At 48.5% G+C, this 14,118-nt stretch overlaps 1 protein-coding gene across 1 annotated transcript in view; it reads left to right on the forward strand.

Annotated features, from left to right (window-relative positions):
• The first annotated feature begins 12,077 nt into the window (after window positions 1-12,077).
• The window catches only part of CHAT (choline O-acetyltransferase), a 34,277-nt gene continuing 32,236 nt past the window's right edge, over window positions 12,078-14,118 (forward strand). Inside the window, exons 1-2 of the mRNA XM_044420117.1 lie at window positions 12,078-12,140; window positions 13,541-13,732. Of these exons, the coding sequence (XP_044276052.1) occupies window positions 12,078-12,140; window positions 13,541-13,732 (255 nt within the window). The remainder of the gene's footprint in view (window positions 12,141-13,540; window positions 13,733-14,118) is intronic.

The raw sequence follows: 14,118 nt of genomic DNA on the forward strand, positions 1-14,118 counted from the left end.
TCCCTGGGTCTTCCAAGTTCAAATCCAGAGGGGCAAGTCCTTTAAACAGTCTCTGACCCATTGGGAATGGAACACGGCACACCAGCTGAAGTGTAGGAACATATTGCTGACTGCTGTAAGCTGCTCTTAGGCTACAAAACTAAACACTAGAGAGTAACTCTCATTAAACACAGTGGGATTTACTTCTGAGTAAATCCTCAGTGGTTCATAGTGAATAAGACAGGTTGCTGTTCTGAGCACTTTTACTAAGGAATAGGACTACATACACTCACTTGAGAATAGACTGCATTGAACTTGGCATAACTTATTTCAAAGTAAGCATATTTAGGATTACACATTAAGTCTGGTGTAATTTTGCACAGGTTCTCCATCCACAGACCTTTCTGTACCCCAGTTATTTCTCTTCTCCATATACTTTCTTAGACCATCTCGGCTCCCTTTTCCCATTATGTAGGTTTCTCCAGACAGGTGCAGAGCTTAGTTTTGTCTCCTAAGGACTCCCCTATTTGAAAGAAGGGATGCGTAGAAAGCTGAGAGGAAGCCGTTTGATTTCAGTGGGGAACAAATCCGAGGCAGCAGGAGGGGCGCACACACTAGTGAAAAGCCAGCTAGTCCAGGAAGTTCAGATGCACCGAAGATCAACAGGGTACTTGTACCTTTATCTCAGGAAGGACCATTTTTCTCCAGCTACATGAAGGGCGAGATCTTCAAAAATGGTCTCTGTACACTGGATCCCTGTCAACGAAAGTCAGTTCTCGAAGGCTCCACAAGTCATTCTGGGTTTGAACACAAAAGTGCAAGGAGATCCTATCCTTCCCCCAGCTAGACACACCTTTCTATGGCTTAACGCAAACCTGTGAGGATTGTGCACCCACCCAAACGTGGCCATGTGGATTGCGCAAAAAGCAAGCGCACTGGAGCTGCTTTCTGGAGAGTTCGAGACATACTGCAGGTGACCAGGACGACACATGCATTCAAGCGTGGCCTTCCCAGTTTCAACCATTGCTTCTTATTCACATCCTTGGTGAAGCAAACTCAGTTCTGTTTTGCTGCAAGGTAAGAGCCTGGCGGAAGGAACCTACTGGGGTGGCCTCCGATGCCCCCTTTGGCATTTGAGCAGCCAACCTACCTGCTCTCCTTCTTCTCAGGGCCTTGCTGCCCAGCCTAGGGCACAAATGCAGGTTCACAGGAACATAAGAACACAAGAAAAGCCCTGCTGGATCAGACCCAAGTCCATCCAGTCCAGCACCCCATACACATGGTGGCCAACCAGCTGCCCACAGGATCCCTCCTGCAGGATGGGTGCAAGACCTCCTCCTGGCCAAGCTCCTCAGCAGCTGCTGAATGCAGGCAAGCCATCCCTGCTAAAGGAGGTAGCCATGGCCAGCAAGGCTAGTAGCCACTGATAGCCTCTTGCTTCATGAATCTGTCCATTCCCTTGTTAAAGCCATTTGGAATGGTGGACATCACCACACTCCGTGGCAGCAAATTCCAAGTTTAGCTATACACTGTGTGAGGAAGTTTTCCTTTGAGAGAGAGAGAGAGAAAGAGAGAGAGAGCCAGGACAGGAAATTTCCATTCTATTATTTGATTGAAAGAAAGGAGTTCACCAAAGAGCATGAGTACTGTTTTTTCTGAGACTGGAACCTATCCTCCCTTACTCAGGAGTAGGTCCCACTCAACTTAGTGCTTCTTGCTGTCAAGTAAATTTGTTTGGAAAAATCATTCCAGCTGAAGAGGTTGCTTTCTGGATTGAGATTCCGTCATGCTCAGATCCATTTTAGTGGCTGAGGCATGTAAATTCCGGGAGTAGCAAAGTAGCAGGAACTGGAGCAGGGAGGGGGATGTGGAAGAAAATATGACAGACAGGAACAGTCCCTCAGATGCCAATGCTTCAGTGAGCTCTTCAATTCCGGACTTGTCGCCTGAACAGATCCTTTCCTGAAACAAGGAAGGGATTTGAAGATGACAGCTTGTCCTAGAGAAAAAGATGGAAGTGCAGTGGAAACATTCGAATATTTACTTGGAGCAAAGTCCCATTGAGTTCAATGGTATCGACATTAGTGAATATCAATATCTCCAGGGGAGGCACATGACTCTTAGGTCAGTGGGGCTCCTTATCCATTGCAGCTTTTATTCTGAGCTTTATAGGAGCTATAGCGAGTGCTGAACTCCATTCCCAAAATACATTCACCGCCATGAATAAATCTGTACGAAATGGGATGGAGGGGAAGGGGCAAGGCAGGTGTTCCTTTCTACAGGAATCTTATCCAGGCTTCCCATCTTGATGTATCATCCGGCTCACAGATTTAAAGCCATTAGAATGACCTTGGCTTCATTCAAATGCCACATGGAAAAGGAGCAGACCACGAGGGCTAGAGGCTTAGATCTTTCATTTGGAGCCCTGATCTTTGGAAGGCCGTTTGCCCCACCCACCCACACCCTGCTTGTCCATGGGCACTTGCTGAAATGCAGGTCCAAAGGCCCAGTGATTCCCTGGCTCCCTGAGGCCCAGGGATGCTTCCCCTCCTGCTGCCCCTGCTGGAGGTTTTTCTTCCTGGAACCAAATGCCTTCCCCTTGGCCGTCCATAGCATCCCTTTTTACGAACCGGATCGTCCGTAGGAGACGCAGTCCGTGGAAGGCACAGGCACGAAGACTTGGGAGCTATGTAAATGACCCTGATCCACCCCCCGCCCCCCGTTCTTGGCCTGAGGCCCGGATCTTTTCTGGAGCTAGCGCCGCCCCCGGCTTTCGGCTCCGAAGAAGCAGGCAGGGCGGGTGGGGGTCCCGCCAAAGGCACGCGCGCGCGCGCGCGCACGGGGGCCCGGCGCGGGGGCCCTTCCGGGGAAGCGTCCCCAGGGCGGCGGCGGCGGCGCCGCGCTCTCGCTTAAAAAGAGGCCCGCGCGGAACAAAGGAGCCCGCGCCCGGACCGCTTGCCGCCGCCGTCGGGCGACCGAGGTTTGATCGGCTGCTGCGTCCTCCCCCGTAGCGGGCTGCGCGAATAGGAAGGGCGGGGAGGAGGAGTTTCGACGCCAGCCCCGGGAAGGTAGAGCGGCTCGGGGAAGCGCTCCGAGCGCGCCTGTGTCCGCGAGGCTCGGCGAGGCGAGCGCGGGTACCATGGACAGCGCCGCCGGAGGTCGCTGAGCGGCCGCGCCGCCGCCCAAGGCCGAAGCGGCTCCGTCGCGCTGCTCCCGAGCCGAGGGAAACTTCGCCTCTCCATCACGGCCCGTCGAGGGGCGGCAGGTATGACGCGCTGCGGGGCGGCGGCGGCGGCGAGGGCGAGGAGTGCTTCCAGCTCAGCCCGGCTCTGTGCGCTCCGAGGGGCTGCGTCCAGCGCCAGTCCTGCTCGAGAACGACCCTCCGGAACGGGAGGGATCGAGTTTAAGACGAACGCTGGACGCAACGCGGAGGATGCGCCCCAAGCGGGATCTTGGCGTGCGCTCCCGGGCGATGAGATCCCGCTGGAAACCAGCGTGGTTGCGCCAGGCCATGCACGAGTCCCATCCATCGTCACTGGAAACGCACACACCCATCGCGAAGCCGTTAGCAGCGCTGAAGCTGCAAGCTTTCCTTGGAAGTAAGTCCCACGTAGATCTGGGTGCATCCGTGAGCAGAGAGAAGCTCCGCTGAGTGCCGTGGGACTTACTTTCGAGTAAATCGGATTTCAGCGCATTTCCGCGCCCGATTCAGTGGGATCCGTCTGCGCAGCTCAGCAGACTTCGGCTTAAGTGGCTTTGGGATCCGGCTTCGGGTTGCTAGTGCCGCCCGGGGTTGGGTAGTTAGGCAAAGCTTCTTGGTAGCTTTATACTCCGTCGCCAACGAGCGTACCTTACTCACCCTTGCCCGTGCCTAACATCAGGTAGGAAGGAGATCCTGGCAACCCCACCACTGGTTCAGCCGCGTGTGCGGCTTTTTATACGGGGTGGCGAGCACCTCAAACCGAGTAATTCAGAGCAATTCGGAACTCGCTTGGGCGAAGAAGTCCACCCGCAGAACCCGACAGGAAGGATTTCAGGGGCTGTGAACTGCCTGCGTACTTACGAGGGAATGAGCCCCGCTGAACGCGGAGGGGACTTGCCTGGGGTTGCGTCTCCTTTGCTGCTCCTGTTCGGAGCCCTCGTTCGAACGGAACTGGGAGAAAAGGGTAGCCCTCGAGGCGCCTGAGGCTGCAGTTCGCAAGCGGGTTTATTCCGCAGTAACGGAACTGAAAGTAAGCCGAGCCAGACAGCCTCGTGGCTGAACTGCTTTGAGGTTCTCAGCAAGGTTTCCAGACACTGTTGTACCGATGGTTTTCCTACGTGTGATGTAGTGGTTAGAGTGTCAGACTGGGACTGGGGGATCGGGGTTCTAGTTCCAGCTCAGCCAGGTAGCTCACTGGGTCCTTCAGAACAGTCACAAACTCTCGGTCTACCTCACAGAGTTGTTGCAAGGGTGAAATGGAGTGGAGGATCTTGTAAGTTGACATGCGTTCCTTACAAGAAGAAGAAAGGAGAGGATAAATGTAATATTAGTATTAAACAATAGCGCCCTTCCAATTACCACATGCACACATACACACTGAGGACACGTGTGCCTGCACACACACCCTTGACCAAGGACAGACTTTCAGGCCGACTGTTACATGCGGCACCGCAACCGCCAAGCTTCCTGCAATATTCCCCACAGAGCTTACTAAGATCTTTTCCTCTGACCTTCAGAGGGAGGAAGAGACTGAGGAGACCCAAGGCAATTGTAGGACTTTTTCCTCTGACCACCCCCTCCTCACACCCCCATTCCAGCGCTGGCCCTTTCATTTTATGGGCTCAGAGTGCATCCCCGCTTATACGATGGAACAATCCACAGCGCCCTTGCTTGGGTGCCCCACTGCAGTTTTCCAAGGGTCTAGCTTTGGAAGCAACAGCTTTGCGAATGGGCAACGAAGCAAATGCTCTTGCAGCCCCTGCAAGAGTTTTCTTGCCCAGTTCCTCCTTGTGGCAATTGCATTCCAGCTTATGGAGAGGAATATGCTATTTGCTGTGATTGTTCGGTGCAGAACAGTCTATTTACAGGATGCTTCGCGGCAGCCTTCCTCACCCTGAACCTGGAGCTCACCAGCTGCTTTGGATTCCCATTCCCATCAGCCCCAGCCAGCATGGGCTGCTGGGAGTTGTAATGCAAAACGACTGGGAGGTGCCAGGTCAGAGAAGGTTGCTTTGCAGAAAAAGAACAGGGAAGATGTTCATGCACCTTTCCCACTATGCTCCGAATCAGCCTTCTCCAACTTGGTGTCCTCCAGATGCGTTGGACTACAGTTCCCAGCATTCCTGACCATTGGGCTGTGAATGATGGATGCAGCAGTCTGGCACATCTGAAGAGCCATCCAGGTTGAGAAAAGTTCCTCTTGAAGGCCCACAGCCAAGCAGAGCTGCTGAGGGGAGCTGACGAGCTCTCAAGAGTGCGTGCCACGTTGGATGCATTATCTGGGCTGAGCTGCCTCAGGTTGCCATCAGCCGTTCCGCCAAGCAAGCAGAACTTGCGGTGACCTACAGACTGCACTGGGTCTAAGTCTTGACTTGGAAATGTGACTGGAGCACCCCCTCCCTAATCCCAGGGTTTGAGCGCCCAGGGCACAATTGCTCAGAGACAAAGGAAATGCACTCTGCACATGCTCTATGGCACCACAAGCCTAACTGCTCCCAAAATAAAAGCAAGGCCCAAGTTTGCCTTGACAAACTCTAGTTCAGCTTCCATCCTTCCTAGAGGAAAACTTCTAGATGCAGTTACCAAGGGAGAACATGACCTTCCATGCACAAGTGCTGAACCCTCTCTGTCCCTTCCCTTTGCTTGCTGTACAAATTCTGTTTTCCTTTTCTTCATGTTTTAATTTGAAGGGGAGAAAAGGGAGAAAGGATGCATGACTAATCGGGATATAATGCTGTTCAAAGTACCCAGGCAAACCAAAGGCAAGCTGAAAAATATATTGAATAAGATCATTGCGTTCTCTCTCTTTGGATGACAACAGACAAGCATTGGAAGTGTGGCGGGAGAAAAACCAATATTGCCTTTGGTGTGTGTGCGCTTTTCTTTTTGTCTGACTGCCACTCTGGGCAAACAGGTTTGGCAGGTTTTGGAAGTAATGCATCAACCTGCAAAACTTAGCTGCCTCCCACACCCCATGTGCGTGTCGGTGAGACACACACACTAACGTCAGTGGCACTGGTGAAGATGTGTTGGTCGTGGGGAAAAAGTCCCCTGGATCTTGGAAGCCCATGTGATCATTAATGTCATCTTTATACATGGATACTACTGTGTCCTGTGAGGAAAGCCATTTTTCTGAGTCTCTTACACCAAGGAACAGCCCACAAACTGGACTTTTGGACACTAGAACTGTAGCTCATTGCACCACTGCCGAGAATGCACGGGCGCATGCACCCACACCCTGCACAGTCCCTTCGCATCCTCTCCATCGATGCTTATTTTTCCTCCCTCCCTCTGAAGGAATGTTGTACCCATTTCTTTTTTTAAAATTGTAATATTAATAGGTGATTATTTTCAAACCTATAAGCTGCCTCTTTTAATGAATCTCCAAGTCCAATATTTCCGTTGATTGACTAGCCTACTCTTAACCCAGCTTCTTCTTGCCCCACTGCCCATGCTTAGAGGGCCCAGTCCCATAGAATGTATGGCACACTTCAGATGTCCCTGCTGCACTCCACTGTGAGTCTCCCTTTAGCAAAATATATGGACAGATGGCAAGTACTCCAGGGCCAGCATTGCCAAAAGGAAAGGAATTCATGTGCAAGCAATTGTGATACCGAGGGAATAATTCAACTCTGTGATTTCTACACATGCACACTTGCACACCTCTTCTGAGCGGATGAACGAGGGCTTATGTCAAGTTAACAGAAATCTAATGATACATTCACAAAATGGGTAGAGGGCACAAAACACATTCTGCCTCTCAGAGGTTCAAACATTATTCCTGATAAGCTCCTCTAAGCTACCACCCAGGGATAGCCCAAGATATTTTTCTACCTGGGGCAGAGCTGTAAATGGTGTCCACCCCCAACTCCAAACTCAAGGTCCAGAGAACCCAAAGCCATTCCAGTACTGTTGGCAGCTGAGTCAGAATTCCTCTGGTGGGTTCCTTCCAGTCACGCACAGTTTGCCTTGAAATTAATGTAAATCTCCCGGCAGGCATTTCCTTCCCTGATCCATCCACAAGAGAGGAAGCAATCCAGGTTTTGGACTTCCTCTCTTGGCATCTGGCTAGGAGAGGGGGGGCGCAGAGATAAAGGATGGGGGGACACATCCCTTCCACTGTGGATTTTCCTCTACCTCCAGGTTGCCCGCCCTGCTTTCAAGGCAGGGGACAGGGGTGTCACCAAAAGGGTAATGTTGTTCTTTAGGCCCCAACAGAAAGGCAAGGGGGATGAAGCATTGCAAGTCTGGTATAACTAAAATTCTAAAGAACCCTGCCGTCTTTGATAACGGTAGCCTTATTAAGATAAGGAGATGTTAAGCATCCTCTGTTGACATTATTATTCCTATTTTCATCCTCAGGGACTTTTTTAAATTGAAGGAAAATATGCACGAGCTTCACCTGAAATTGAATTGAAGGAGAAAGTGATCAAGGATCTATCTGAATTAGGGATTAATTGATTTGAGGAGGATCATTACCCCAGATAGTTTACCTGTGTGGTTATATGTCATTCACTGCAAATAATAAGGCCTAATATATTTTTGTACTTTCCCCTTTCCATTCCCTTTTCCTTTTCTTTCCTGTTTTTAGCCTTCAATTAGAGTAATTGTTAAATAGCACTCCCTCACTCCACTCCATGACAAGCAGTGGAAAATTTTACTCAGGAGGTCCCACTGACTCCTAGGAAAATAGCCCAAATCCATGTAGTTCCAAATGTACCAAGTGTTTTCCCCTACACCAACCCAGCATAAGAGGGTTAGTGTGTTTTCTCACTGCCAGGTGCAGTTAGTTTGAATCAAGCTGTGATCTAAAGTTCAGATCCGTCTCTCGTATCTGTACTTCATCTTCCCCAGTGCTGCCACTGCTTTGGAGATCGGTGAACACTGAAGAACCCGGTCAGTTTTCCCAGTGCAAAGGTGAACTGAAAGGCTGGTCCCTCATGCCTTTGGAGACCACCTAATCAAAGCACCGCATTCATTTGCTTCCTTGTTCGTTCAGTGACAGGCTATAAAAGCCATCCATGGAATTGTTTTCATTGGGCATAATGCTTTCATTTTGCAACGAAGTGTTCGACAAAGCCAACACCATTTGACATTTTGGACTGAAGGTGTAAGAGAGGCAGGCAGAAGGTGGGTTGGGATCTACTGGTAGAACACCAACTGATTTCCTGCAAATCACCAAGTGCTTCCCACCCCCAGCAGCTTTCCGGGAAAGGATAATGTGAACAAATTCTCTGTGTTTTTTCCAGCCGCTTAATTTTGGAGGGAATCAAGGAAAAACTGGCTGTGCAGGGAGTAAGAGTGCTGGTTTTGCAAACAAATTTGTGGGCTCAGCATGTGCTCAGTGTCTTGTTCTGCAGTCATCTGTCTGCCTTTTTCTCAAGTCACAGCGCTGCACTTGGCTCTGGGAGCTGGACCTTGAGTTCCAATGAAAGCTCAAATAGACCCAGGAAGCCTAAATCAGGGGTAAAAAAGCCTTGTGGACCTCTGGACAGGCGCACCTGGCAATCTGAGAAATGGGCACAGGCACCACCACAAAATGACCAGCCAGGAAGGTGTGTCCACTCAGAAAGGGCACGTGACCTGGCCAAAGGTTTGAATTCAAGGCAGTGGTGGAATCAACCTCACACACACTTTCGATCCCACAGTTTTCAGTGCCAACAGACAAACTCTCCTTCCTGCCCCTAAATCCTTCCACCAGCCAATTCATTCTCCCTTTCTCTCACTTTTTTTCCTCGTTCTCTTGATGGCTTTGACTGGTTCAGAGGAAAGCACTGGCCAGGCACCTGTCATAGGCCTCTCCCAAGCCCCCCGTGTGGCCTCTGGAGCTGAAGGGAGCCCACGTGGCATAGTGCGCAGAACTGGGACTCAGGTGATCTGGGTTCTAGTCCCACCTCCCTGGGTAACTTTGGCCCATTCACCAGCTCTCAGCCCAACCTACCTTACAGGGTTGTTGTTGCAGGGATAAAACTGAGTGTAGGAGGATGAGAGTGATGTAAGCCACTTCACATTCCTTAAAAGGAAAGAGGCAGGATAAAAATCTAATTAATAAATAAAATGAAGATCACAATAGGTGGAGTTCCTCCCTTAGCTTTGAAGTGTATCCTCTGCTCAAAATATGTGTCCATTAAAATAATATTAACCATGGGAGGGTTCAAGCACTCTTGGAGGTGTCAACATTGGCACTGTGTTGGTTACCCCCACTTATAGTCTGCCAGCCCTGACGCAACGTGTAGCATTTATAGAAACAGAGAAACAGAGCGAGTCAGAAGGGGCCTCCCGGACCATCTAGTCTGACCCCCGGCTCCGACCCCCGGCTCCAGCCAGCTCTGCTCACGACAGGCCCACCATTTGTGTTATTACGAACAACTCTTTGTCTTCTTTGGAAAGGGGCTTTAGATTGACTCAGGCACATTCTGCATGCCAGCCCCAGGGGCTTGTGGGGGGGCACATGCCCTCTTGCAGGTGGGAGGACACATGCCCTCACTCCTGCTGGGCCCAATCCATGCACTCTCCCAAGGGGACATGCAAGACAAGTGGAGCGTGTTCTACCATCTTCTTGCTACCCGTCCATGCTTGGAATGTTGGAGCTGCAAGGAGAACGAACAGACAGCAAAAACAAGGAGCACTCGGAAAAGGCAGGAGAGGAAATTGGGGTGGGGGTGCCAGCAGTGTGAATCTGACATTCGGAGATGAGATTAAAGTCTGATGTGAGCGCTGAAAACCCCCAACATTTTAAGTTCAGGTCCAAGAGATCATCCTGCACCTATTTCAACTGAGTGAGGAAAAGGGAAAATGTTTTGTAAAGGAAGAACTGCCTTGGATATCAGCATGAAAGCATTCTACTTCTCAGGGCTGAGCCTCTGGATCACCCACCTATTTCTGGGGAACAGCAGGAAAGACACAGGACCTTTATGTATTGTTTCATACCCTTGCTTTTTGGCAAAAGTGGTGCCCAGTGCCCAACGATAATAAAATACAGGTTGAAAAAAATGTCTTAAACAAAATAAAAAGCAACAAATTAAAACAAATTGGTTTAAAAAGCAGCAATAAAAGAGGCTATATAACATGTTCTCCCACTTGTACTGCAAGATATCACTATGAAATTGGCTATATGCATTTCCAGTGTAATTATCAGTGTCCCACTCCAATGAAATAAATCAGAAGGGGAAGTGTAGAGACATTAGGAGCATGATTTCAGAGATGTATGCAGTTCCAACCCTGTGCCAGGTGCTACACGGAATTTAGAAATGACCTCACTCCTGTCCAGCAATCCTTCAGCCTATGTGCGCTAGAGAAAATACGGAATGGAAGCAAGGAGGGGTTTATTTGCATCCTTTTTCCTGCCAAAGAATTCAAGGCAGCTTACCTCCTCCTCCTCCTCCTACCCCTCACCAATCTTTTCTCGGAACAACAACCCTGTGAGGTAGACTGGGCTGAAACTCTGTGTATGGTCCAAATTCACCCAAATTGCCTGTATTCCAGTCTCACACTGGCTTTTATTTATGATGAGCTAAGCAGTGAAAGATTCATTACATCTGATGGCAAGAGGAGGACCTGAACATACAGTAGGTTTAATTCAAGGAAAGTTTGGTTAAAGGAATCATATGGCCATACCAAGCAACATCCAGGGAATAGCGCCGAAAATGCAAGCTCACCCTGGGCATTTTGTAAATATATGTTGGCATGAAGGATAATGGATATTTGGTGATGGTGACGGGGAGCGAGGAGGAGAACTGTTACTTGATGCATTAACCTTTCACCTCGGAACATCCATTTCCACATCTTTAGCAGATGGTTGATCAAAATGTGTGTGGAGAGAAGTTCTCCTATGTCAGGCTGGTAACCTCCCAGAGTTAGCCACACTTCATTCATTCCCAAGGAATCAGAATATCCTTCCTGCCACCTTCTAGCATAGAAACAGAGCGAGTGAGAAGGGGTCTCCCGGGCCATCTAGTCTGACCTCTGGCACCAGCCGGCTCCTCTCATGACATGCCCACCATGTGCACGCCCAATTCTCCATGCCAGCATGTCCACCTTCATCCATTACAAGGTTGAGTCTTCTGGAGAACATGCCCTTTCATCTTCTCTAGAGAGTTGGGGACCCTTCAGACCAGTTTCAGAGAGGGGAGTCCAGTAAAGGGGAGAGGAAGAGAAGGTTGAAGTGATGCTACACAAGTATGAAGTTAGATGCATACCTAAATATGTTGTTTGCATGCCTGATGCTCCCGCAGACAAAGGTGTGGCATTGGAATACACATCACAATCATGGCTCCCAAATAAAACAGGGAACAGTCCAGAAAGATTGCACATCTATAACATGAGCTGCAGTATGAACAAGCCAACGAGATTAAGCAGGGAGGTTCCATCCTGCAGAAATGTCTTACAGCTTCGGTACTGGCATGGGAAGCATTACCAGCACACACATGTGGTCAAACAAACAAGCACATACGTGTTTTTTCCATTATGGGAATGTTCTCACAACTTTTAGTAAAGTAATACCAGACTAGCTGTACCAAAACAGCTTCAGAAAGATACATAGAAGAGAAAAAGAAAGAGAAAAGCCATATGTGGTGCCTCCAAACTTACATTAATTTTGTGTCTGCGTCCCATTTAGAGAAATGTTGTTATTTCCAAAAGCTACACAGAGCTCCCATTTTCCCATAAATGTCATTTTCTTCCATGCACCTTCATGTAATTGTAGTGAGCTTACACTTGAGCATAATGGACCAAGCTTTTCAAAGCTGCTGTTCAACAGATGGGTTTATTTCTCTTTGTGGTCGTTGTTCTTGTGTTTCCCTTAACAATGTTCATTTCTAGAACTAAGGTGCATGGCTCTGCAATCACCTGCTTTCGATTTTTGCTCTCCATCAAAAGGCCCAGAAGCGACACAAAGATGCCAATCCTAGAAAAAGACGCAGAGAAGAAAGGGAAAGACATTCACCGCCAAGATGAAACGGTGAGTGACTTTTTCTGGAAAATTACATCAGAACAGGGCATGGATTAAAGAGCAATTGTTGCAGGGGGGGTGGGAGGCTTCTGGGAGTGGGGAAGCAGGTACCCCTCCTGGTAGAGGTCATTCTTCATGGTGATTCCAAACATCAAAGGGTACATGCATTTGCATTAAACAGTACAACCATGGGCAGTGGGAAACAATATGGAATGTACTGAATGGTCAGTGAAGAATGCTTAAGGAGAATATTATCTGTATTTTACAGAGCAATCCTAAGCCAGTTTTCTCATAAGTAAGTCCCATGGACTGAAATGAACTCTTTTCTCCAGTCATTGTGTTTAGGACAGCAGCCTCAATCCATTAACCAATTACATACTAAATAACCTTAAAAAATGTAACTGTGCCTTTTTGTGTGCAATGATTTACAATAAGGGTTGAAGAAATGCTTTTGGCTCGAGGGCGGAATCAGAACTCCGCTTTAGAGACACTCTTGAGTGGCAGGTGTGACACAAACCAAATATACCAGCATATCATTACTTAAAGCTCTTAATGCCATCGAATAAGCTCTAAGACAAGCATTTTCGTCTTTTAGAATATGGAAAAAACTGCACAAACACCAAGAAAGGGGAGTGGGCCAGGGCTCGGCCACCTGGGGAACCTCTAAGGGCCTGACTTGAGCTGTGGGCCTAAGGTTCCCCACCTTTGATCCATCATTTCTTAAACAAATGTTGCCATTGTTAGAAGAAACTTCCTTCTCCCCAACATTTTATTTTCCTGTACTTCTTAAAAAGAACGCCCTCAAATCTCAGATTCTACCTGTTCTTGGGTCCCTTCGCTACTGATTCCACTAACTAGCATTGTCTCCAAGATTGGTAAATTCATGTTCTGGTTGATTCATCTGTCAAGTAAACCAGCTGCACTTCAGAGTCTTGATCAGAATCTCTCTTGGTTCTTCAGAGAGACCTCTCCTGTTTCCCCCTGTGTTAATGATGCACACAATGTGAAAAGCTGTGGCAGCCTTTGAGGACTAGATCTGCTCAGTAGGAGACTCATCCTGGAATTCTGGATGCTACAAATGCAATCCTGAGCCATTTTGGAGAGAAGCAAAATGCCCATGTCCACACCAGGTAGATCTGACAGATTTCACATGGGACAGGATATCTGGCTCTGGCTGGTTGCGGAAGAGGGAGAATTTCCACCCATTCATGCCTTCACTCATGGCAACACCATGGTAGAAATTGTACCGGCCAATTTTCTCTTCTACCAACTGTTTCTGAGACAGCAGCCCCACTCATGCAGAATCTGACATATCTTGTGCAGAACATGAAGTTTCCTCCTAAACTTATAGTTGCAACAAAATGCTAGCACAGAATCCACAACTGATCCTCGAATATCATTTTGATTAGGTTCTACCCAAGCTTCCAGTTCCACCCCTGCAACAAACATTGCACATGTTCCTTCAATGCATGAAACACTTGGTGTCAGAAGAACAGTATAAGAAGACACAAGTCATAGTGGAGAAGTTTGGAGCAACGGGAGGCCCTGGAGAGCTCCTTCAGCAAAAGCTTCTTGAAAGACGGGAAAAGCTTGACAACTGGGTAAGCCTGGTGTTATTTGTTTCCAAATGGCTTTTAAAATGTGACACCTAAAATGGGCTAAGAACAACTGGAGCCTGCTTCTATTGTCTTCTATTTCCCCGCTTTTCCAGGATAGGTAGCTCTGGAGCCACACGGTGCTTAGAAGCATTCTAGTTTGCAGAAGTGCTGCTTTCGTAAAGGAAATGAAAGATTAAAAAGTGGGAAAAGTATGGCTAAAGAAGAATGATTTTGACAATATATGGGGTTTGCTTATTGGACATGTATTAATAAAAGGGAAGGGCACTAAACCGCCAGTGAATCTATTGCAATTTTGGATGGAAGGGGGTATTTCTGAAAGACTGGGAAAATGAAAGGAAAAAATACTCGGCAGCCATGGTCCCAGGGAA

The sequence above is a fragment of the Varanus komodoensis genome, unplaced genomic scaffold (assembly GCF_004798865.1).
Source record: "Varanus komodoensis strain SLA01 unplaced genomic scaffold, ASM479886v1 scaffold11, whole genome shotgun sequence".
Lineage (NCBI taxonomy): Eukaryota > Metazoa > Chordata > Lepidosauria > Squamata > Varanidae > Varanus > Varanus komodoensis.